Source organism: Vicugna pacos, chromosome 9 (genome assembly GCF_048564905.1).
Source record: "Vicugna pacos chromosome 9, VicPac4, whole genome shotgun sequence".
Classification (NCBI taxonomy): Eukaryota; Metazoa; Chordata; class Mammalia; order Artiodactyla; family Camelidae; genus Vicugna; species Vicugna pacos.
In genome coordinates this window covers 57,932,016-57,958,419 of record NC_132995.1, presented here as the reverse complement: position 1 = coordinate 57,958,419, position 26,404 = coordinate 57,932,016, and the positions used below count along the sequence as shown (strand labels likewise).

The 26,404-nt window shown below is 43.4% G+C and overlaps 1 protein-coding gene across 4 annotated transcripts in view; it reads left to right on the top strand.

Moving 5' to 3' along the window:
* Nucleotides 1-25,166, top strand: part of SLC22A15 (solute carrier family 22 member 15) — a 68,644-nt gene extending 43,478 nt beyond the window's left edge. Inside the window, exons 6-14 of one of the 4 annotated variants that reach the window (XM_072967946.1) lie at nt 3,756-3,971; nt 8,076-8,216; nt 10,624-10,709; nt 19,166-19,286; nt 20,785-20,857; nt 22,611-22,799; nt 23,111-23,196; nt 23,349-23,488; nt 24,808-25,166. In XM_072967946.1, the coding sequence (XP_072824047.1) occupies nt 3,756-3,971; nt 8,076-8,216; nt 10,624-10,709; nt 19,166-19,286; nt 20,785-20,857; nt 22,611-22,799; nt 23,111-23,196; nt 23,349-23,451 (1,015 nt within the window). In that variant the 3' untranslated portion in view covers nt 23,452-23,488; nt 24,808-25,166. Of the gene's footprint in view, nt 1-3,755; nt 3,972-8,075; nt 8,217-10,623; nt 10,710-19,165; nt 19,287-20,784; nt 20,862-22,610; nt 22,800-23,110 lie in introns of all 4 variants that reach the window. The other 3 variants (XM_072967945.1, XR_012075880.1, XM_072967947.1) reach the window with 3 other exon arrangements.
* Nucleotides 25,167-26,404: the final 1,238 nt, after the last annotated feature.

Below are 26,404 nucleotides of genomic sequence, written 5' to 3'. Positions count from 1 at the left end.
TACACTGGATGATCCAAGCCATTCTGCTTTTCTTTTTCGGAATGTGTGGTCTGAGCTTCTTACTGCTTAGTGCTCAGTGGGGACAGTGACTCTCTGGGAAATTCGTTCAGGTCATGAAAAAGAGGAAACAGAGAAAAGAACACATGAAATTGAAATGTGTTTATTCCATTAGGCCAAGAAAGTAAGGCTTGCTGTAGTCAGCCTCCAGTTTGTGTTCGATTTTCTCCCATCCCGCGTCCCATGCGCTGTTCCAGGCACATTAAGCTGCTCGGTGTTCCAGTCTGTGCCTTAGGCATGTCTGCTTCCGTGCCTGCTACTCAGTGCCATTGCTGATTCCTTCAACGCCCTCGTCCCCATCCCTCTTATCTGTTAGTTAATGGCTTTCCTGCTTAGCTCAAATGCCACTGCCTCCAAGCTTTTCCTGGTCACACCTCAATCATTCGCTTTCTTTTCTGAATGATGCAGCACGCACATCTTTTGTACCCCCTGAGTGGCTCCTTATTTCTGCCTCACACAGGAGCTTGTCCTCTTTATAAAGCAGGAGCTCTCTGACAGCCCGGGCTCTTTGCTCAGGAGCATTCCCTCAGCACCGAAGCCGTGGGCCTGCCACGCAGTAGATGCTTCATGTCTATCAGACAGATGGGGGCACAGAACCCTTTGGAATTGGCCTTCATTGGCCATCAGCAACATTAAGAAAGAGTCACGTTATTTTAGAGTCATACCTGGTTGGTTTGTTTTACTGGAAACATTATTGGTTAACTTAAAAATTCTCTATTTTCATAATACTTGAATCTGGATAGTTTTATTTTAAAAATTAGTGCCCCCTTAATTAAAGCTTTTCCACCTTTAGAACAATTCACCAAAAAAAAAAAAAAGAGAGAGAGAAAAGAAAAGAAATTTGCAGGACATTTTTGAAAAGAGGCCTCATTGTTAAAGTTACGCTGTCTCTTCTAAAAGTGACCAGCATATTGTGTAGAGGGTGGCTGTTCAAAGGCCTGCTTTTTCTTCTAAAAACCTATCTTGCTGTTTTGTGTGCATCTCCAGCATGTGTTAGAGCTCATATTCCCCAGTCTGTCCGTTAACAGCTAGGTGAGGCTTTGTTATCGGAAAGCTTACCAGCTTCTCAAAATGCAGAGAAATACCAGGTCCTAAGTTTATGTAATCCAGATAAACCCTTTCCCAAGCAGAAATGGTTTTATTAACTCAGAGTCAGATTTCCAGAGCCTCAATATCTCTCGAATACCATCTTTAAAAGTGGTTTATAAGGGGGAGGAGTATAGCTCAGTGGTAGAGCACGTGCTTAGCGTGCACGAGGTCATGGGTTCAATCCCCAGTGCCATTAAGAAATAAAGAAAGAAGTAAGCAAACCTAATTATCTCCCCCAAAAACAAACCAAAAGAAGTGCAAAAAAAAGATCAAGTTTTAAAAGTAATTTTTGTTGCTTACAAAGAATTCTGAAAACACAGAGAAACTTAAGAGGAAGGAGGAAAAGGAATTAAATTACCCAGAGATTAAAAATGATGGCTAATATTTAGTTGTTTCTTTGTTGGTCCTTTTTCACTCCCCTTAGACCTCCTCAGTTTTAAGTTTTGCTATCATAGACTTTCTCGTTATTTCACATTTTCTTTCTAAGGTTTCGCTTATTTTTCTGTCTTTCTAGTATTTCACTTATTTTTCCATCCCGATATACTCCCTGTACTCACCCCACCAGTTGTCTTTTATATTTTTATTTGTGTTTAGACTTGCTCAGGTAGTTTTGCATAGCAACTCATGCGTGGCCCTGGGGATGGGGCCAGTGAATGCTGTGATGGTCAGCAGACCGAGCTTCCAGCAAGACAGTCTTTTCCTTGATTATTTACTTGTGTTTCAGTAACAGTAATCAGCTGGCAATGAGGAAGTAAATAAGGAATTTTTGAGGATGTCATAGAGGGCTTTGTCCCTGCTTTTGTTGACGGCCAAACGTTGTATATGAATAAATCTCTTCCCGTTAGCAAAACTCCCGGTAAAACGCCTGCCTTTTTGTTTCTGTGGTCTTTCCTCTTAGCATCTGTTACATTGCTGGTACAAAATAAAAGAGCTCAATAAATATGGTTATGGACGGACTGGCTGTCCATGAAGTTCCAAATTCCATGATGGCTGTTGCCAAATCACCATCCTTACTGAAAGGCATGGAGAAATCTAAAACACATTTTAGGCAAATAATGCCAAATTCAGTCAGCGGGTACTTGATGTTGTGTTTTGTAAACAAGGCTTCCGAGTTCCTGCCACTCACTTGGTTTTTGAGAAGTGCTGTAAAAGTGTATGCAGAACTGTGAAGAGGAGAAAAGATACTTCATATCTAAATTTTGAAACTGTTAAAAGGTGTCAGTTGGAATAGAAATGTTTAATACTTTGTAGTAATAGTGGAAAATAACTGCGGTGCCATAACTGGAGGTTAACCAGAAAATAACTTTTATTCTTTAAGGTCCTGGGGGATCAGGGAACAGCCCCAGGACGTATTAGTGAGTGCGTCTGCTGACTGGAGTATTTTGAAGCCTTAAAGCTCAAAAGTTGCCAAGATTTGATAAACCCTGTTTCATTTTTATGTGAAGTCTTAACATAATCTCTACCTTCTTAATAACATACCACTATGTTAAAAACACTTGGAAATTTTTTTTTTCTGGTGGATGATAGAGATTTTTATCTCCCTTGTGAGACTTTTTCAGAACTTAAAAAACCTACTTTATGGTACAGTATTACTGTGACAACACGTGACTATGATTTAGAGCCCTATCCCTGACACATGCCTTATGAAGAATTTGTATTGTTTGGTATTACAGACTTAACCTGCCATTCATATAGTAAAATTTGCTGCAGTAAACACATACAGTTTACTTTTTTACTGGGATTTGGAAGCGTGTTCTTGGTTCCCATTCATAAAGGAGGCGACCATTTAATGTTGGCAGCTGTCAAAAGTAGCCCTCTCTCTCCTACACGTGTCACTGGGAGAGTCAAGCGTTAAACCTAACATGGAATCCAGTTGTGGTGAGGGTGATACAGGAAAGACGGATGTGGGCCATGAGGAGGACCGTGTCCCAGGCTTCAGTTGAGCCCCTAGGACGTGCCCCGCCAAGTGTGGGTCTTTGGCTTCGCGCAGGAAAGAATTCAAGAGCCAGCCACAGTTGAGTAAAGGTAGATTTATTTAGAGACATGCATCAAAAGGCAAGAGAAAGGCCACGAGGTGTGGGGGTTGGGTGCTCAGATTAGAGTAAAAGTAGGTACACACTCCATAGGCAGAGTGTGGGCCATCTCCAAAGAGGGAGAGAGAGGGGGCGGCCGTGAGGGGCAGTGTTGCCAGTTTTTATGGGCTCGGTGGCTTCATATGCTAATAAGTGGAAGGACCAGTCTACCCAGGGAAAGGGGCTGGGATTCCCAGGAAGTTGGCCATTTCCTACTTTTTGACCTTTGTGGCTACTAGCCTTGGACTGTCATGGTGCCTGTGGGCATGTTATTCACCATGTTAATATATTACAATGGGTATATATAATGAAGCTCAAGGTCTGCTAGAAGTCAAATCTCCCACCGTCTTGGGCCTCAAGGCCTGCTGGGGGTTGACTCCCCAGCCATCCGGGTGTTTGTTGTTGTGCGGTTCCTTGAATGGCTGTGCCCTGCCCCCTTCCTGTCTCAAGGGGACCACGTTCTTCGTGGGTGGTTGGTCTCCATCCGATGCCCGTGGACCTATACGAATATACAGCCTTTAATGACGTCTCTTTCAGATTCATTCCTGAATCACCTCGTTGGTTATACTCCCAGGGTCGACTGCGTGAGGCCGAAGCAGCTCTGTACCTCATTGCCAAGAGGAACCGCCAGCTCAAGTGCACCTTCTCACTAACGCATCCGGCCAACAGGAGCTGCAGGGAGACCGGAAGTTTCCTGGACCTGTTCCGTTACCGGGTCCTCCTGGGGCACACTCTGACCCTGATGTTCATCTGGTAATTCTGTCTAAGGGCTGTTCTGTGGAGCTGCAGCTCGGAGTTGCTATAGGTCTACTGATAATCTGTTTATTCTTCAGGGTCACAGAAGATTTCACTCTTTTGTTCAGTGTGAAGTTGTTTTCACAGCAACAAGCCCCTCCCCCACTCCATCCCTTCAGCGTTGTGCTCACCTCTTGCTTTCAAGCATCCTGCCTTTCAAGGAGGAAATGATGGTGCCTGATAGCAGGTTTACTGAATGTGAATAAGTAGATACCAGAAATACATCTTTGCTTATTAGATATTTAGTATAATTTTTAAACCCCGCCCCGCCCCCCCAGAAAAGGAAAGCAAGCATGCACACCAGAGGCAGAAGGGTTTCTAAGGAGGATTTTGAAAGCCTCACCCCTCGGTTTTGGCAGCAGTTAGACAGCATGTTCTGATTGCAGTGGCCTGTGTTGCATTTTGTGCGACATCCCAGCCACCCGCCCACTCACTCACTCAGGTGGGCTGAACGTCATCCCTCATACAAGTGCGACCCTGGGAGGGTGACCGGCCAGACTCAAAGCCGTGTGTGCGCATCAATGAATGAACAGATTAGCACTCTCTGAACCTGATTTTCTAGTTTGGCTCATTCTGACCTCAAAATGCTCTCAGTGTTAATGTAAATTGCACTGAATGGTTCAAGATGGTTCCATTTGAGGAATAAAATTGTGGAAAGGGGAGAAATGGAAGGGCAATACTTAAACTATGTGGAGCACACATGTGTCTTAATATTATTCGTTCTGCCAAAGTGCCATGAGCATAACTTGGTCCAGGCTTGGACATGAACATCATATTTACTGGCTTAAAGGACTGCTGTGCTCTGGTTTGCAAGGATTTGCCAAGAAGGCTGCATGGAAACCTACATTTTCGCATGGGGATAAAGGAGAGTCATTTCATATGAAAGTGATCACATAAATAAAGCAAAAACGAAGAGTAGATTGAGAATAAAAAAGGCACAAAGATAGCTTTCTGTATCACGATTCTTTCCCTACCCTGCTAAACCCTGGCTGCCACCTGTATGGTTAGGGGCCAGGTCACGCCAGCTGCTGGCTTCCCCACCGAGCCAGCACAGTGCTGGAGAATCACAAATGCATAGAAGTGTGGAATGAAGGACACAGGCTTGGAAGCATGGAAGTTCAGAGAGCCTTTAAAAGCCCAACCTGGCAACACAGCGTAGGACCTGCTAATCGAAGGTTCTACCAATTGTAAAGTAAAAACTTACAAAGTATGTTCTGGTACTTAAGGCTCCACAAAACTGCATTTGCGTGTCTTGTAGACAGTCAGTCAAACCCTCTGCCTTGGAGAAGCATTTACTTCTTAGGTATTATTCACTTATTGTTTTTAAGGGTTTTTTTTTTTTCCAGAAATGTTAACTTTTAGATTCTGACCTTCAGGGGATAAAGAACAGACAAACAAACAAACCAGACTTAGAGCCAGGGAGAATGTTCCTTTTTATTTCATGTCTTACACACAGCCAACGGAGCTCTTCTCAAATAAACTTCTTCCCCCTGGGCTCATAATGTTAAAACAGGCAATAACAGAGACAATGTCATTCCACATACTGCCGTTCTCTTTGAAGATGCCATAAAATTCTAAAATCCTTTCTGTGGATCTGTCATTGAAGAAAGCCTTAACTGGGGACGAAAATTATACCTCTGTGTTTAACATCTGTTCCTTTGGTTATTTCCCACAGTAGTGCCTTCTTAAATAGTTCTTTGATGCCCTAAATATACTGTTAAATATTATGCAAGCATTTTAAATTTTGTTTGGGGCCCATAAAGAGGATTGGAATGATTTTAATAGCTGTAATTATTCATCCCGACGACCAACTCTACCATCAAGGAGTCTTGCGAGCAGAGTCCTCTCCTTGGGACCAGAGTCCTCCTTGCCCGTGTGCTCCCCATCCACTCTCCCTCTCCACCAGCTGGTAACTGAATTCCTCAAGTGTCCTGAACTGGCTTTGTTCATTTGTGCCCCACTTGCCACCGTCACAGCCTGGTTTAACTATGCATGTGTGTTTCCATGGCTGGAATTACTTCCCTGGGATTTCTATTTTAGACACAGAGTAGATACGCACTAACACAGACAACACGTTAGCAATAGTGTCATGTAAGAGGAGGGTCTCTACTGCAGATGGAAAGGATTTTTTAAAATATTTTAGAAAAGAATTTTAATTTGTTTAGCCTGCTGCTCACAGGCAAAGTGCTAGGGGACAGAGAACACAGACAAACTCAGTGTCAACTTGCATCCTTAACCGTGATGTCCCTGCGACGACTCTGCTCATCTTCCTTAGCGTGTGAGTGACAGCTCTGCCCAAGAAGAAGTAATGGGAAGTAGCTGCTGCCCTGGCTCCTTTGCCAGAGGGAGATGAATCACTAAGCAATTCAGCTCCAGGGGGCCCTCTTCCCTCCCCATCACTCTCCTTGGTTCCTGTGGCCCATTCTTAATAGCCCAGGGCACTTGGCCCACTTCGCTGCTTTGGCAGAGATGGAAACAAAGCTTTGCTTTTCCTGTTGGTCGCTTCAGAGTCACAGCTCTTTGGACTTTTTCTAAGGACAAGGGAAGCAAATGGGAATTTCCCCGAAATAAACACTTGTCAAAATGCGTTGTAAAAACTGATGAACTTGCAAAGCCCACGTGTTTTACTGTTTGTATAGAAGTTCATGGTTTGCAAAATGTATTCGTCTACTAGCAAAGCCTGGTGTCAGGGTGTATTTTCGTTTGTTCTAGCCTAGTTTATTTTATTTTTAATTATGCAGTTTCCTAGACACAGAAGTTCCTATCACAGTAGTTCCTCCCTCATCTGCGGTTTTGTTTTCTGGGATTTCAGTCACCCGAGGTCAACTGCAGTCCAACACTATTCAATAGAAAATTCCAGAAGGAAAAAACTCCTAAGTTTTAAATTGCATGCCACTCTGAGTAGCATGACGAAATCTCACACCTCCGCACCCTGTCCCACCCGGGACGTGAACCATCCCCTCGTCCAGCATATCCTGCCTGTCAGTCACTTAGTCGCCATCTCTCTTACCAGACTGACTATCCCGGTATCACAGTGCTTGTGTCCAAGTCACCTTTATTTTACTTACTAATGGCCCCAAAGCAGAAGAGTAGTGATGCCAGCAATTCGAATGTTCTTTTACTGTGCTTAATTTATAAGTTAAAATTAATCACAGGTGTATGTCTAGAAAAAAACATACATATAGGATTCGGTAGTATCCATGGTTGCAGGCATCCACTGGGGGAGTTGGAACGTATCCCCTGTGGCTAAGCAGGGACCACTATATTCCCCTCACTCTAGACCAAGTTCCTGTTCCAGTCTGGGGCTTCAGGATGGCCCTCTGTCCAGCTTAGCTCCTGGGCTCCTAAGTTCCTGTGGGACGTAGGCACCATACCCAGCACAGTGCCTCCCACCCAGGAGGCATTCCCGCAGTGTTTCAGCAGTGGTGTGCAAAACAGATGAATAGCTTTGCTCCTCTCAGAGGATCCTGCCTCTGTCCTGGCCCTCGTCTTCTTTTTCCTGTTATGGGTGTCTGTAGCATGTGCACCTGCTGAATGCCGGGAGGGGATGAGAACCTGGTCAGCGGTTGGAGTCCCGGTGACTCTGGCTGGCAGGCAACCCCCTGATGACTCAGGCACTTACCAGCGTGTGTGCTCAGTGCCATCTTCTGTTGGCTTTCTACACAGGAGTGCTTTTCTCGAGTCATTTTGATAATATCATAACAGTTGCCTTAGGCAAATGTTCTGTAAATTATTGAATTAGATAAAATAAGAGTAGAATCATTGTCCTCTATTAAATGCAGAATTGCCTGATGAAAGCACAATGTCTCCTCTGTCAGAAGCTGACCACTCATTTGCTTTATTATAGAGCATTCGGACGGAGCTCAAATCACTTTCAAGGCCTCTTTATTTTTTATTTTGTCCTAGTATAGAAATTATATTAGGATAGAAAGGTCAGTGGGAGAGTCAAACTTACTACTTGAGACAAGTGGCATTGTTTAAACCAGTATTTGAATCTTCTCTGGCAAATTCTTACGTGCTTTTCTGTTGTCTTTCTTTCTTGTCTTTTGCCCCCAATTGCAGGTTTGTGTGCAGCTTGGTGTATTACGGCCTAACCCTGAGTGCAGGCGATCTAGGTGGAAATATTTATGTCAACTTGGCCCTGTCCGGCCTCATAGAGATTCCGTCTTACCCTGTCTGCATCTACTTGATTAACCAAAAATGGTGAGTATGGGTGGGTATGAAGTACACTGTATAGAGCACACACACACTCTAACATACGTCATTACCTAGATATCATTGTCTTTGTCCATCTGCCAAATACTCCGTGGTGATTAGAATTCTTTTCGGATCAAACACAGTAACAATTCATTTTTTAGTGTGGTAATTCTTGGGCTTCAAGTTTATGAGTATTTATTTAGGTTTTCAATCCAATATGAAAAGACATTACCACTTGACTGTTTCTGAGCAGTCTGTGTGTGATGTTCGTATCAACAGATGGGGTTATTGGCTCCACATCGATAGAACTCCATCAACCCAATCACTGTCATTTTTTTTAATTGAAGTATACTTGATTTATAGTGTTAGTTTCAGGTGTACAGCAAAGCGATTCAATTACATGTATACATCCATTTATGTGTGTACATATATATATGTGTGTGTATATATTTTCAGATTCTTTTCCATTACAGCGTATTACAAGAGAGTGAATCTAGTGCCCTGTACTATACAGTAGGTCCTTGTTGTTTATCTATTTTGTATATAAGTAATGTGTGCCTGTTAATCCCAGACTCCTAATTTATTCCTCCCCTCACCCTTCCTCTCTGGTAAGCATAGTTTGTTTTCTGTGCCCCCAAGTCTATTTCTGGTTTGTAAATAAAATTTGTATCTTTTTTTAGATTCCACATGTAAATGATATCATGTGATATCTGTCCTTCTCTGTCTGACTTACTTCACTTAGAATGATCGTCTCTAGGTCCATCCATGTTGCTGCAAATGGCATGATTTCATTCGTTTCCAATCACTATCATTTAGACGCTCTTATACAATACAAAAAACTAGAGGAACTAGAAAGACTTTTCTTTCCTCTTAAAACCCACTTGACTGTGCTGAGGGGAAAGATAATCCTGCTTTTGCTGCTCATTGTCGGTGGGCACTGTTTAAAAATATTTTTAAAAAGTTCTTTGATAGAGCATGCTTTTGTTGGTTTTTTTTCAGATTCCTTCTGTCATTGAACCCCTGACCAGGGCAATTATAAAAATCCTGTTCTGTGTGAGCTAGGAATCAGTTGGATAATGCCATTTCTCATTCTCCAGAAATCATAATTTCTACCAAAAATGGCATTCCTCTAGCATTTCACTGGATGCTGTTGTCATGGGTGTTGAGGTTAGCGCATTTGAAAGGCAGATTTGGAGTCTCTTCAGTTGAAGGGCTTTTCTCTGGGAGGTGATCTCCGTTGCCTCCGCCCACCCCTCTATTAGTGACTGAGCATGCTCTCATCATGGTCCAAGACCTGAATCAGGCAGCATACTCAGAAATCTGTCCCCAGCATCCCCAGTGTGCCAGATACCTCTCAGGTGTCTCCGGTTGCAGCTTCCTATGCTCACCTCGGAGGACCACATACAGTGTTAGAAGGATACTGTCTGTGTGGGTGTTCTGTATGTCCTTGTGTCCCTAGTGCCTGCCTAGCCCAGCACCTGTCACTTGGAAAGCATTCACACCAACTGTGATATTATGCACAGTGACCTGGAGCCTCAGGTCCTTTCCTGTCTCCCAGCCACCGCCACCAGAGTCAGGATTAAAATCTCAAGCAGAGGGAAGGAACACTGCTTGGGGATCAGGCAGACCTGAGTCCAAATCTAGTCCTAACAACGTGTTAGTGAGGTCACTTCTCACAGTCATAAAACTAAGCCTCCATGGAGTTTTCCCTACACCAGGGATTGTAAGATTCCCCTGGCAAAATTGTTATAAAAATGACAAGAAATACTGACGCTCCTAACAGGACCTGGCACGTTGCCAGCCCCTAGGAAAGGCAAGCTTGTTAATGTCCATGACTTTCTTCCAAGTCTAGAGCTCGTAGTTGAAAATTATTTCTCCCAATAAAGTGTGCAATATATTTCACTTCATTCTGACATACTAACAAGAAATTCCTTTCTGTTTATATTTTTAAGAGAAAGAGGGGTGTGTTTAAAGTTTTAACTGCTTGAGCTGCAAGTAACCAAAAAATGAAATGAGCTAGAAAATTCCTTTCTCCGGGTTTCAGTTTTATTCTCTAGAAGATGGAGAATATGACAGCACGTGCCTTACAGCAGGTTTATTATTAGCATGAAGTAAGATAATAGAAAGTGTTTCCGACTGTGCCTGGACCATAGTAAACACTCACAGAAATAGGTAGAACGATTCTATGTTCTTTTCCTGCACACACCATTTAATCCTGCCGACCAGCAAGTTTTCCTTTGTTTTGTGATGATTGCTAATCTTACGGCCTGGTCAGTCGCATTTGCCACTCACTCCTTGAGAAAAGATGCATATCTAATGAAACTGAGGACTTTTAAAAAGGAAGGCTGGGGAGATGGCGGGGATGAATTGATAAGATTCTCAAGAGAAACATGAATGTCTCTGTATTATTTAGGTTTGGTCGGAAGCGGACATTAGCAGCATTTCTGTGCCTGGGAGGACTCGCTTGTCTTATTGTCATGTTTCTTCCAGAAAAGAAAGGTAGGCCTTTCTAATTTCTCCGTGAGGGTTTTGAACAGCACTTTTATTACAATGAATCTCAATATAGTGGAGAGATTACCATATGCCATGCTTCATTTCTGTGATTGCATATTATTTAGCAATTGTGTGGGCTACAATGGGCCAGATTCTCTCCATTGCCTGAACTATTCTCCGGGTGAATAATGTGCTTAGAGGTGCACTATTAATTCTTTCAGGCGATTAAGCTACCATCTGGGGTGTCTGGACTGCAGTCCTGGTGATGTGAGAGTTGTTTATCTGATGATGATGAGGACCATTTAGTTCTGCACAGAAAGGAACTCCGTCCAAGGCTGCAGATTGCTCTCCTCATTCCAGCCAATCACGAGACTGGGGATGAGAGGCACTGGTTCTCAGAGGTGACTTTGGCACCCCTCGGTATCTCCACCAGCATTCCCAGGGCGCCCTAATAGGACAACAGCAACAGTGACAATCAACCTTTTCTCAGTCTTATGTAAAGTGTGAACAAAACATCCACAGGAAAGTTGCTGATTTTAAATTTGTGGCTTTGCTATGCAAACGCAGCGTCAAAAAAGGTCCCTTTGGCACCCCATCTAACATGACTCCTGTGCTTCTGTAGAAATTCTGTAACTGGTGCTGCTTCTCAACCTCTTTTTCACACTCATGCAGCTGAGCCATGCTCGCTGTTGCACTGAGAACTGTAGCTTTAGCAGTCATGTTCAACAGTAAGGGTGGGTCGTCACAGATTCGTTTCCCGTTGGAGCACATCACGTATCAAGTGCTCCTTCAGCGATCACCACTCCTTGAGGGTAGCTGTACTAGCGTCTCACTGAAGACTCCGAGGCCATGTGAATCGTTCCGCGACCCTCCAGTACACCCGCCGTGCTGTTGGCTGCTGCCCCAAGTTCTGTGCCTTAAATCACTAGTTCGGATTTTACTCAGTATTTAGAACAGCCTCATAGTGATTTTCATGGAATCCTGGAAACTAGAGAATTCAGTAAGTTTGCCTGTTTCTTACCTCTTAGGAAATTGTTGCCTGTGCTAGTGCCAGGAAAAGGAGAAACTCCTCAGCTGCTGGCCTGCCGTGGGCTTGCACAACTATGTGCCCCGTTCAGTTTGTCTGGGACAAGACCTTAATGGGCTTGTGGTTCAGCAGATTCTGTTTTTCAGAGACAACCTGGAAATTCTGTTGTTTTCTACCATAATACCCCGGTGTTCTGTTTGTCACCTACAGAGAGAGGCTTCTCCTTGTTACTCTCTACCTCACCTGTAAGCTGTCACTCCCCTGCAGGCCGGGCCAGTTCATGTCTTTCCTCACCGCCACACATCTGTACTGCAGGTGACCCACACCTTAGGACTCCGCACATGGCCCTTTCTACACAAACCCAAAGGGAGAGCAGATCCAGGGTCTCCCGTCCAGACCGGCCATCACTCTCTGCTCACTTCCGGTCTGTCTGAAGAGCGCAGCGTGAGCCCCTTGTCGACTGAGCCCCTGGTGGACCCTGAGTAACAAGCACAGCACAGCTGAGTGTCTTACAGACGCCCACAGATGTGCCTCGGAACACGATTCCTCTGTCATACTCACGAAAGTGGATGCCTATCTATTTTTGAAGATTTCCAGGGAAAGGAATTCCACCATGTCCCTTAGCAAATTGTTTCTATTTTTAATAGCCATTAGAATGTTAGAATCATCCTCTTCCACTACAACTGAGCCCATTTCCTTTCATTTTATTCATCACTAGAGATAGAGAGCAGATGGTCACCCCCCCCTTTTTTTTTTTTGCATAATCCTTTCTCTGCTTGCAGGGTGTCATCTAACTATTCCTGAATCTTCTCTTCCTTGAGATAAAAAATATTTGTTCTTTAAACTTTCTTTGAACCTTTCATCTTTACTGTTTAATATATTTTGATAGCTTTCTTTTAAATCTCAATTTTTTCAAAGTTCTGAGCTTTAAGCTACCTGTTATGAAAGATCTGATGAGTATATATTAAGAGAGAGACCTAGTAGTTTGAAAAATCCTATTAACATCTTGTGTGAGCTTGGTGACCACTCATTTTCTCACTGCTTTGTATGCTCATTTGCCCTCACTTTTCCCCACCAAACGTGCATTCACTCTCTCCTTTCTGCCAACTTAGGTGTCCCGCCACCTGTAAACTCTTTTTCAGCATCTGCATATGATGGTGGTCCTCTGCATCTGAGGCACAGAGGCATGCTGCTGTAAGAGATAGCCAGGAAGCCAGAAAATAGACTGGTTGGCATTCCTCAGCCTGTGGTTGGTAATTATTAGACAAAAGTGCCCTATTCAGTACATATTTGCACCATGGTTGGCCTCTGAGTAAATGGTCTCCCCTGGGAGCAGTGTTACCGAGTGGTCGCTAATTTTTTCCACAGATTGGTCATTAAACATTTTACCTTGTCTCTATCCTTTCTTGAAGGTTCCTAATTAAGCTGCAATACTGGCGAGCACTTATTAAGTGTTGGCTATGTGCTGGGTTCTCCAAATATGTAGATGGTATTACATATTATCCCCATTTCTTAAGGAAATTAAAGCTCAGGTAGGTCAAGCAACTTGTCCAGAGTTGCACAGTGAGTAAGCAGCACACCTGGGATTTAGATTCCAGGTCTCTCTGACTCTAAAGTCAGTACTCTTTGGGAAATGCTGGTTTGCCCTCTTAGAGTTTTAGGACCAAAGTATTTATTGCATATGGTGAAGCTGTAGCCTTAGGGAATTAATGCTGCCTGATTTGGGCCCATTCTTAACTCTCCAGTGGGCAGGCCTGCTGGGAATTAGCCAGGGTTCGAGAACCTGGCGTGTCAGGGTGCACTGGGCCAGGAGGTTGGCAAGGAAGTTTCTGGTGGTTGTGATTCTACCAGAGGATTTGAATACCAGGAAGTCCCAGCACATGACTGGATAAACAGGGGGTGTCCTCAAACTCAGCTCTAGCAGAACCTTCATACCTCGTTTCTGTGTTCAGCCTTGCCTGCCCATTCTTTAGTCATTTGACTTTTAAAGGGCCTGGTATATGTGGGGCACTGTTCATAATTAAGACCTAGCTCTGGGCCTCAAAGGGTTTACAGTCTAGTGAGGAAAGTGAATGATCCATAAAAACAGAAACAAAAATAAAAACAATAAAAGACAGAAGGTGCCATATGAGTGTTGACAATAGCATGCTGCAGGAACTGTCATTTTAACAGGCTAGGATAGTAAAGGAGACCAGCTAGTCTCCTGTTTTAAAACAACTATAAAACCAGACAAAATGTAAGAAACACTGATTTGCAGACACTGGACAACAGGCTGCAGTGGACAGAAGGGATCCCTGAGAGAAAGGAAAACAAAATGGGGCCTCAGGAGTGCCCGAGCTCAAGTCTCCAGGCCACAATGCACAGAGGGGGCTTGGAGCCTGGTGAATCCTGGTGCTCTTACAGAATTGAGGAGACAGATAGTAAAGCTTGGGGAGGTCAAAATGGCAGGATTTGCTGCACAAAATTCTGGAGAGGAGGAAGATATACAGAGGAAGAACTCCAGAGATCGCTGAAGGGGCCTGCGAGTCTTTGGCTGCTTACTGATCTGTGCATGCATTTGAGGAAGCTACTGAGGCTGGGGAGAGGGCCACCAGAAGGGAGCAGGTGGAACAATTTTGGGGACCTCGGGCCGTGCCTGGTTTGTGTTCTCTTCAGCCACAAGTGGAACGTTGGGTAGAGACCTTCTGCGTCAAAGTAGCCCAGCGCTGTAGGCTGTTCTCTGCTTGCCTTAAACGTGCTTAAAAAATTCAGAGGATTAAGTGATTCCAAGTAACTTAACTGCATTCCAGGAGAAAGAACAACCGTGTTCAAAGAAATACAATAAAATTCAGAACTTAACCGTGTAACAGTCACAGCTATGACATCCAGTCAGTATTACCAGGCGTACAAATAAGTGGGAAAAGCCAGGAGAGAGGTCAATAGAAACAAAACCAAAAGTGACACAGATAATACACAGTGAGGAGATAGGAACCTTAAAACATCTATTACAGATATACGCCATTTGTTTAAGAAGATAGAAGAAAGCATGATCACAATGAGCAGAGAAACAGAAGATATGAAAAAAGATACGTAACATCTAGAGATGAAACATACATTGTATGAAAAATAAAATGCAGTGAATGAGATTAACTACAGAAGATCCGTGAGAAAGACCTAACAGAAGAAACTCCAGAATGAACCAAACAAAAGTCGTAGGACAACACTAAGCCCAGCATGTGTGCCATTAGAACCTAAGGAGGAGGAAGTAAAGAAAAGCTATTTGCAGAAATGATGCTCACCTGCTTTCCAGATTTATGGAGACTGTAAACACATAATGAGAAAGTGGTCAGTTCATCAAGCAGATGTTATAGTCCTGATTGTGTATACATCTGATAACAGTTCAGAGGACAGGAAACAAAATGGATAGAATTGAAAGGAGAAATAGACAAACTCAGCATTATAGTTGGATATTTCAGTATGTTCTCTCAATGATTGATAGAAAAAGTAGACAGAAAAGAATTAAGGTTGTGGAGACTTGAACAGTCAACATGACCTCATTGACATTTGTGAAACACACTACCCTAAAACAGAAGAGTAGGTGTTTCATCTGAAGTACATCCAGAACATTTACCAAGAGAGACCATGTTCTGGGCCAGAAAACAAGTTTCAATAAATTTAAAAGGATTGAAATCTTGCAAAAATAAGTTCTTAGACCAGAATGGAATTAAACTAGAAATCAGCAAGAGAAAGGTATCAGAAAAATCCTTAAATATTTGGATTTTAAAAAACAGTCTTCTAAAAACGCATGGGTCAAAGAAGAAATCACAAAGAAAATTAGAAAATATTTTAAATTAAACAATAATTAAGGTACAACATATCAGCTCTGTGGGATGCAGTAAAACAGTGCTTCAGGGGAGGTTTATATATATAATCTAAAAATATATCAGGAAAAAGAGGTTTAAAATCAATGATCCAAGCTTTCCCTTAAGAAAACAAAAGACAAGTTTATTTTAAGTGACAAATTAGATGCAAAGTAAGCAGAAGGAAGGAAATAATAAACATAAGAGCAAAATCGATGAAATAAAAACAGGAAAATAATAGGAAAATCAATGAAACCAAAAGCTGATTGTTGAGATCAATAAAATCAATAAATCTCTAGCCAAACTAATAAAGGAAAAAGAGAGAAGACACAAATTACCAGTATCAGGACTGAAAGAGGGACATGACTATAGACACTGTAGGTATTTGTAAAGGAATGTTAATCAGCGTTTTTATACCAATGAATTCAACTTAGACAAAATAGATAAATTCCGTGTAAGAGACCAACTACCAAAAGGTACTCAAAAAATAGATAACCTGAATAGCCCTATATCCAGTAAAGAAATGTAATTGGTAGTTTAAAACGTTCTCACAAAGAGAATTCCGGGCCCAGATAAGTTCCGTGGTAAATTATGAAACACGTTAAGGAAGAAGTAATATAATCCTACACATTCTTCCAAAAAATAAAAAAAAAGAGGAAATAACTCTTCCAGCCCAGTCTGTGAGGCCAGCAATTACCCTGATACTAAGACCAAACAAAGACATTTCGAGAAAACTATATAACAGCATTCTTCATTAATTTAGATGTAAAAATCCTTAAGTAAATATTAGCAAATTGAATCCAGCAATGAATAAAAAGGGTAATACATTGTGACCACCAAGCAGGGGATGGCTTCTGAGAAAACTTCAGATAACTAATTCTAAAAATGATGTCTTTAGTAGCTGCATCATTGGAATAAACGTATGACGTCTTGAATTCAGTACTTGGAAGGATATAAATGTTCTGAAAATAATCTTTTCTTCCCCCCAAGATAATTGAGCTTAATTTTTCTTATTAAATCACTCTTTTTTCCCAAACAGTCACTTTGAACATTTGTTGGTAATAGCCAATGGTATCTGGCTTCATTTTCAAGATCAGAAATTCAGGGAACCAGCCCAGTGGCTGCAGTGCCTTCCTGAACAACCCAGCAGCTCCACAGACGGCTAAGAAATAATTTGCTAACAGAGCTGTCTGAAATTGACATGGGCTACCTTGGGAGTAAGTTAGTTCCCCCAGGTTCAAGTGGCCACTGCAGACTCTGCTGGCCGGAACATAGGAGACAAGTTGCAAGCATCAGATGAGGTGTCAGGCTGGAGGGGGCACCCTGTGGGTATGCATCTGGAGCCAGGCTCCCCAGATGGGCCGCAGCCAGAAGTGTCCTGAGCTGGGAGACTTCTTCCAGACTTGGGTCTTGTGGGCGTTTAGATGATAAGCCTTCTGTGACATGTTATTTGAATTTAATTTTCAGGATGGCAATCCCCTGACAAGTTTTAAAGATGTCGCAGAGTGTCTGCAATACAGTTCTGAAAGATGCCATCCTATATGGGTTGAAAACAGTCCCAAAGATCATTGGTAGTCAGGCAAATGTGCACATTTCTGTTTGGTTCGGTGCCACCCAAGACCTCTTCCTGACTCACTCAGGTTTCTGGAAAATAATTGATGCATTTAATTTGCCCTCATTATTGGTTTAACTAAAATTGTTAGATATCAGAAGTGCAGACGTATATCTTGGGGTGAATGCTGAAAGGCATGGTTCTTTTTCCACAAGCACCTCATGGCTTAAAATAATATATTCAGTACCTAAAACTGCCGACACATCCTTCCATATAGCCTGGCAGAAGAGAAGGCGGCCGCAGATGGTGGAGTTTGGCAGAGCCTGGGCCACTGCATGCAGGACGCCATCTTTAAAGTAGATGAGGATTTATTTCATAGTCAAGCTGGAAATGTGAAGCTTGCACTTTGGAAAGGAGGGTCTTATGTGCCTCCCTCCTCAAATGTTGAGAGAGCATGAACACAGATTCTTTTTCACCCAAATTAATTCCTGTTGTAGTCCTTACCCTTATTCACTCACTAAATGTCTAGTGAACACCCCTGTGCATCATACTGTGGGAGGTGCTGTGAGGGAAACAGACACAAACAAGGCCTTAGCCTGAGACAACTCAAAACACATTTTGGGCAGGCCAGATGGAAAAAAAAAAGCAGCTACCAGAGAGTGTCTGAAGCACGCCGCTTGCAGGGATTGGGAAATCAAGGCAGTGGAGGTCAAAGGAAGGAGAGGATATTGATTGCACTTGAGTTATTTAAGGGAAGAGTGGTTTAGATGAGCCAAGCATGCAGTCCCAGGCAAGGGGCAGGCGTGTTCTATTAGGGCCGAAATGTCAAGGAGAATGAGAGGCAGTTACCTTGGTGATTAGGACATTGCTGTCAACATTCAAGAATAGAAGTTTCAGAGAGGGTGGTACTGAAGCCACATTGTACTGAGTTACTGGGCAGATGCATCTGAAGAAATGGAAGGTTGGTCCCTCGCTGGAGACGTTTGATAGTGAAGGGGAGAAAGTATCACAGAGTTAGTGAGCATTTTTGTTTTTTCTTCCAAAGGAGAAAACTGTTCTTGAAGGTAGAAGCTAGTGGGTCGTTGAAGGGGAGATGTTAAATCTGTTTGCAAGGGAATAATTAAATTGTGAGATCCCAGAGAAGATAGTGTTAATAAAGGAATGAACCATTGGACAATTGATAACATTTTTGATAAGGAAATGAAAAGACATAAATGGTATCTTTGCATTGTATGTAAAAACATTCCATTAAGAAACTCAAATATCATTATGGATTAATAATCCAAGTACGAAGTTGGAAAGGAGGAAGGATTAAAAGTAGCTCCATGCTTAGAGTCTTGTTTGTTAAAGAACATTCAGTTTTTGTTTTTTTTAAAGTTTTTTTTCTTTTTTTAACTTTTTTTTGTTGAGTTATAGTCATTTTACAGTGTTGTGTCAGATTCCAATGTAGAGCACAATTTTTCAGTTATACATGAACATACACATATTCATTATCACATTTTTTTCCGCTGTGAAAGAACATTCAGTTTTATATCTTCTATGGTAGTTTAATGGGATTATTCCTTATCTTTGCAACAGAACCTCAAACAGAATGCAAACTAGATAGGAGTTTTTCTGGACTTTCTTCTCTCACGTGCGCAGGTTTGTCGTGCTGAATGATTTTACATCATTTTACATCATTGATTGTTGAACAAGTTTGGGAAGAAAGGAGAGGCGAGTAACACCCTTAAATAGACTTTTCTGGAAACTTGACTCCAGTACGGAAGTTTTCGGGGAGCTCTGTTGCTCCGGGGTGAATGCCGGTTTCATCACGCGTTGTGACAGTCAAGGTGTGAGATTTCCCGGGAGTGGCCTAAATGCCGAGAAGTATTTGCGTGTGTGCTGTGTGTCATGACTGCACCTTCTGGATGTGTGTTCTGTTATAGTACCTCTTCGCTGGTTGAGATCAACAGGAGCACCTCTCGCTCCTTCAGAATTAAATCTGTCACCTGGTGGAGTTTTCCTCCCCTAAGAACCTCACAGGCGTCACTCTTGTCCTCCTCAGACACAGGGGTGTTTGCGGTGGTGAACAGCCATTCCTTGTCCCTGCTGGGGAAGCTGACAATCAGTGCGGCCTTCAACATCGTGTACATCTACACATCGGAGCTGTACCCCACAGTCATCAGGTACGCCCTGCACTCAGCCCCCTCTCCTTCCCTGGGCCTGCGCCCTGCTGGAGGGTTTTGCATCACCGGAGGCGTGGTTCTCCCCTCACCTGGAGAACAGTGACGGGGGCCCAGCAGCCACTCAGCAAGCAGTTGTGACCCCAGACACTGTGGACACTGCTACTCACCCGCCGGGATAAGGAGGACGTAGCTTTATCTTGGGCTGAATTCCCTGATGTAAATCACAAAAGAAGGTCTCTACCCTACGCACGTCCCATCACCTGGTAGTGCTCAGATGCCGTTTTTATTTCAGCGGATTCACTTTATTTGGCCACCCCTCCTGTGTCAGGCACATGATGGACCAGGGGACAAAGTCCCTGTTATCACAGAGCCTATATTTTAGCACAAAGTATATGTATTTTTAAAAAGATAATTCCGTACGGTAATAAGTGAATATGAGATTTACAAATTAGTTGTGAAAGGTGGTTTCTAGTCAGTTGGCCATGCTTATATCAAAACCAACCATTTCTAAGTTCCCCCTCATAAAATAAGCTTGTAAACGAAACAAAAAAAAAACACCTAAACTTGAAGGGTAGGAGTCCAACTTAGACTTTGCAGAACTGCCTGTGTGGGCTGGGCTGTACCCCCCAGACAGCTCTTCCCCAGACTCTTGTAAGAATCATCCCAATCAGAACCTTCCGTTTCCCTTATCCGTGCCAGGAGCCCAGGGGTTCTGTCTGCCTTTTTCCTGGTAAGAGATGAGGTTATGCAGTCACCCGGTCATTGCCTGATTGTTCCCACCACCTACTTTTCTCTGGCTGTTGGCTATAAAACTAAGATGACCATTTGGTGCAAACTGGGTTACTTTTGAGAGTGAATGTGGGCATTATGAACAATTAGGCTGGGGTAACGGGCTGACGTACCGTCACCCTGTCTGTAACGTCATCATCCTCCCTTCCTCCCCCCTCGCTGATACCCACGCTCCCCAAGGGGGTAATGTTCTTGGTTTCCTGAGAATCTGTGCTCAGTCAATTCTTAGGTATATGCCTGACCCTTTAATAGTTAATTAGTTGAGTTTGAAGAAATGGGCAGACTTCTCAGATCACGAAGTCCTGGCTCTTCTATAGCTGTTTTAACTGATGGGAAACCTAAGACACAAAAACCCTTCAGAACATTTAACAAGAAATACTCACATGCTCATTTCTGCACCAGCCTCTGTCCCAGCCCTGTCCAGTATGGTAGTTACTAGCCACATGTGGCTGTTTAAATGAATTAAAATGAAGTGAATGGAAAATTCTGTTTCTCCGTCTCCATCACACTGAGGGCTCGGTAGCAGGATGTGTCTGGGGCTTCCACGTTGGACAGGGCACATTTGCAGCATCACCGAAAGTCCTAGCAGGCAGCACTCTCGCGTCCTGTGCTCCCCCTTTGGGACACGTTGTTAGGGTGCACCATGCCCCAGAGTCTTTCAGTTTTCCCTCTAGAACTTTCTGATTTTACTTTCTCTTATGCCTTTCAGGAACGTTGGGCTTGGAACTTGTTCCATGTTCTCCCGAGTTGGTGGAATTATTGCTCCCTTCGTCCCCTCACTGGTTGGTTTGTACCTCCTACTTTTGTTTTTCCTGAGTCTCTGCTTTGTGCTTTTGAGTAGAAAGAGGTAACAAACAGCTGCCGTGGAAGATCAGCCTGACACATATGTGAACCTTGTGCCTTTTAGATAAAAGATGGGTCAGGGCAGATGGACCCTTGCCATGGATGGTCTCTATTCGCTGGAGAGACAGCTGATGCCAGCTTGTCCCTTCTGGTCCCCATGGATCAGTTAGTCGGTCAGTGAACAGTTCCTACGTTTCTGCTGTGTGCTGGGCTCATTGCTGAGCCCTCTGTGTATATCATCTCGTGCAGTCTTCACAGCAGCCATATGAGGCAGGCGTTGTTGTTACCCCTGTATTAAAGAGGAGAACAGGGCACACCAATTGGGAAAGAGAATTAGAAGAGAAATATATGAAAGGGGAATAAGAGTACATGACAGCCATAAAATCCATCCAGGTTCCAAGAAAGATTCCTCGGAGCCCCTGTGCGCATCTCTGCCTGGTCTCCTGCCTGACTTTCCCGGCCAAGGCTCCTTGATGGGAGAGTGGGGCTTGTAAGCCTGTTCCATAGGTAACTGCTCATCACTCAGGCATCTTTATTCACCACATCCTAGTACAAGACGCCTCTGAAATGCCATTGTAGCCCTTCCTTTTCCTGAGGAAGTGTGACACACTTCCTTTTTCTCAGTATCTCTTCATGTTTCATGATCAGTTTGAGATCATGAGCCCCCTCTTCTGAAGGAGTCATATTAGTTCCATTCTGCAAAATGTGTCCACCAAGAGGTGTTTATCATTAAAGACACCCGCCTTTGGACGGCTCTCTCAGAGCCTTAGAACACCCAGCTCTGTGTCTCCACTGATTCCCACTAAGTTGGGAAGAGGTGAGAGGGCCAAGTTCCCCTTGGTTCAACAATCACCTACAACCACAGTTCTAGGCATGTGTTTGCATGCAGGGGGCCAGAGGTCAGGCTTCCTCCCCCACCCCGCCCCGCCCCCTCTCGCTCCCCCTCCCCTTCCTCCCTCTCCTTCTCCATCATGTCTTCACTTTTGAAAAATCAGGAAAAGATGATCAGAGGGGACACCCTGACTTGTAGAGGCCTGATCCACAGAATTTGGAAGCCCAAACCAGGAGACGATAAAGTTGGGTGGCTCCCATGCAGGAATTCAGGAATGGTAATCAGCTCAGAAATCCCCAGAGCCACCTCCTGCAGGGACTGGGGTGTGACCTTTGAACCCGTTTGTATGTAAACAAACTGTTTACATTTTCCTGAGACTATCTTTTGGACCAGCCCTGATGTTCAGATCAGGTTTCCAAACACGTGTGTGGGTTTCTCTAGGCTTTTCTCTTCCTTTTCAGGGTGTTTATAACCTCTCACCCTGTGCTTCTCAGCTCCGGTGCTGAGTGAATCCGGTGCTGAGTGAATCCGGCCGCTGCGCTGCATCCACCCTGCTCGGAGACAGTCAAGGCCTCCCCCCAGTCCCCGCCCCGAGCATAAATGCGTAAAATAGCCTGCAGCTTCTGATCCGCAGGCCTGTGCTGTCTTTTTGGTTTACTCACTCCCATCTCTGTGCCTGAGGACTCTGGTTGCCTGGTGACTCTCTGTAGGGGAAGAAGAAGGACTTTACAGTGTATTCTTGTGGGAAGGTTACCTGGACGGTAACCAGGACAGGTCCTCGGTCATAAAACGTGTGATGTGATCTGCCAGGAAGCTAACGGAGTCTTTGTTTGTTTTCGTTCCACTCCCTGCCCCTACAGAAGTATGTGCAGTGGTCTTTACCCTTCATTGTCTTCGGAGCCACGGGGCTGACCTCAGGCCTCCTGAGTTTATTACTGCCAGAAACCCTCAACAGCCCATTGCTAGAGACGTTTTCTGACCTTCAGGTGTATTCCTATCGGAGGCTAGGGGAGGAAGCGCTATCTTTACAGACCTTGGATCCCCCTCAGGTATGGAATGTTTCTTAATCACTCCGATTTGGATGATGTTAGTTTTTGAGGAAAAAAAAAAAGAAGAAGAATGTCTGGTTAGATTAAACAGAACTGAGCAAAACTGCTGGAAAACAAAGTTGGGGTCTAATAGCAGGTGATTTTCCAAGAAATAAAGATGATTCATTAGCTTCCTTAGAACACTTGCGGGGCAAGTTCTTAGGGGGGTAGATGTCATAAAAGCACATTCGTCAGTTGAATGCTCGACAGTAATTTAATTTTAGAAATGTCATGACGTCATCTCACTGCCCTTTTCTCCCTTCCTGTTTTAGTCTGCGGACAAGGAGAGCCCTCCAGGGAGTGAGAGTGAAGAAGAGGAAGAATTTTACGACGCGGATGAAGAGACTCAGATGATCAAGTGAGGAGCCCCCACGTCCCCTGGGGAAGGAGAGGACCCTTTCTGTGCCTCTCACGGGGGCAGGCTTTCCCAGGAAACTGAAGAGGGCTTCGAAAGACAGGCTTGAACACACGTAGAAGGTACTCAGCATGGACCGATGTTTCTTTTTTTAGGCACAAAGGAAATTGGAGAAGAAATTTTGTGTGTGAGGACATCACTGCATTGAGTGAACAGTTGCTAATTCGCCCAAAATTCGGGTTTAACTCCAAATTTTGACCTCTGGTCAGATTGCTCAAATCCGCATGCCAGAGTGGTAAGCTAATTTGTTTCTAGAAGTTTGATTACATTGCTTTTCAACTTCGTGGTGACCTAAAGGCAACTGTGTAGTATTTCTTCTCACCATTAAGATGTAATCTGTACATCACACTTGACACCTGCCTGTCAGGTGCTCCTCACTAGGCATCTGTTGAGGCAAGTTGGTGTTAGCATTTTATTTGGGGGCCAGATTAGAAGCTCTGAGAGGTCACTGTGTGCCCTGAGGCCCTCCAACTGAGGAAATTTGGGCCCTCGCTTTGGTTCCTGGCCAGTGATTGGCTTGAGCTCTGGTGCCTTTAGTCCCACAGATGACCCACTAGGAAAAACCAACAGTACCGAAGTAACTTTCTCAGAGTGCCAGGTGTGGCTGCATCTTCCTGGTAGCTCCCTTTGGTACTCAAATCATGTCATTTCTTCAGTTCCCGCTTGTGTGAGCCTCTAAAAGAACTTCCATCTCAGATTCTGGTACCAGCAGTAACTTCCCAACCAGGCCCAGTAAATGACAACGTTTTATAAAGGGGGAGGCCAGTCAACAAGTGACATGTTGAGCACTTGTATGTTAAAAGGGGGGAGGAGAAGAGCTGGTTTTAATAAGGAAGAAAAGAAATTTACGTTTCACAATTTTCTGTTTGTTCTCAGTGTTGTGCAATGAGGGCCTTGGGCAGCGTGTAAGGACTTGAGCTCTTCTGGGCCTCGATCAGCCCCAGCCTGTTTCGTTAGACTGGAAGGCACAGTAATTCACAGGCAGTGCTGGCTTTCATTAAGTACGGCCAGCTTTCAAGCAAGTAAAAGTCATACTCAGTTTCCCAAAAGCATGTGCTGAAGGTACTTCCCATAAAGCTCAAGCGTCATCTCACATAGGAGCGCTAACGTGGCGTCCGCCAGTGTGGACAGCCTTGCTCTCGGTCACTTTCCCAACTGGGAAAATGTCTGTGTTTTCAGAATTTCCGTTTCCACTAAATCTCTTGGAGAAAAATTTCATTAGAGGTAAAGAGAAGTCGCCACCATTTCTGCTTCTGGAAACCTTGGAGGCGTCACCCCGAACTGGCTCCAGCGCTCCCCTGTCCTCTTCCTTTGACCTCTTGGTTTGCACTATGTCAACTTGTATCTTTTCATTTGTTGAAGTATTTTTCTGTCCTTCATGCCTTTGATTATGTATTGGGCTCTGTAGAAAAAGGAGACATCTTTACTACTGTTTCTTTCTCTCTGGTGTGCCCAGAACACAGGCCTAGACACAGGAGACCTGATAAGTGTTACTGTTTCTAGCCATCAGGGAAATTGTGGAACTGCTCCCAGTATCATTTTTGCAAATCGCAGGCAGATCTGACCCAAACTCCCAAACTATGGGATTTTGCTGTCTTTCTCTGGAAGATGGAGACCCCGCCCACCATCAAGAGACAAAGAAAGGAAGAACTTATAAGGACGCCTAGAAGCTCTTCTTCAGTGGTCGTGGAGTTAAACACAAAACAACAAACTAACATATAAGTGATTCTAGGTTGGTTGGAGCTCTCTTTGCATTGTAAGGGTAATACATTCATCTCATTCTTAAAAATGTGGAAACTGGGGGGGAGGGTATATGTCAGTGGTAGAGTGTGTACTGAGCATGCAGGAGGTCCTTCAATCCCTAGTACCTTCGTTTAAAAAAAAAACTAATTACTCCTCCACTAAATAATAAATAAATAAATAAACAAATAAATAAAACATTTTAAAAGTTAAAAAGGAATAACAAGAAAATGTGGAAACTGGAAGTTAAAAAATGTCTTACTCATAGGCCCAACACCCAGAGACAGCCAGTGCTGTGGCTTTGTTCTGTTTGAAGACCAGTTGGGATCCACCTTTCTGGGGTCCCCTCTGCCTCTGGCCAGGTAAATGGGGATTCCATTAGGGGCCCCTGAGTACCCTCTTTTCCCAGCTCTAGCGTGGGAGAAGGCCGGGGAGGATACACAGTTTGAATACATGTTGCTAAGGCTGGGCCGACTATCAGCTGCTTGTGCAGATGTGTCACTATATTTTGTTTCTTTCTAAATGATCTTTTGCAAAGTTTCATCCCTTTGCCCTTTATAAAAAAACATTTTTTTCCCTTTTGCTATTAACTGTTGAAGAATGTTGATTGTGGAGAATGTGCACATGAGTCTATCTGTGTTGATTAAATAATTGGAAAACTCTTAATTTATAGGTAACGTATTTTGTTTGTGCAGGTGATTTGTAAAAGGTATCCTTTCAAATATCTTTTTTTTTTTAATTTTTAAGATTACATTTTTTTTTCCTTTCAAATATCTTGTGTTCAAAATTGCATTTCTTTTCTCCTAAAAAGCAGCAAGAGAAATGTAAGACACATAAGAAATCCCAGGGCTTCCAGGGTCAAAGTTCTTATCAACAGCTTGTCCAGAACCTTGACACCACATGGATATGTGGAAAGACACCGTGTTGTTGTTTCTCGATTTGGTGAGTTAAAGCCAGTGCCCGTGGAAAATACAATATTTGTCGTTTGGCTGATTTCAAGCAATGTAGACATTCCTTAGTATTTAAAAATGAACAAATAAAATACAACAAATAAGTAAGAAGCAAATGAAAGTTCATGGGAGACTGCTTAAATAAATGTACTCTGGACAGGTATTTTCATGGAGGTCAAATTAATGAGGGTACTTTTGATAGATTTAAATTCCTGACAAAAGCATATTGAAATAATTCTCTCTATTGAATTAGAATAAAAATGCAGCTTTCTAATAGGACTTACTCCTCCATTACAAATTCTTATTAGATCATCAGTTCTTAAATTGGAATTCTATGAAGGATTTTTTAAACTAAATAAAATGCAGGTATTTTGGCTTCTTGTGAATTTAATAAAGAATTGTAAAACATAGGCCTTTTCTTTTTTTCTTAGAGAATGTGTTAGGATGTATAGCAGCATCTT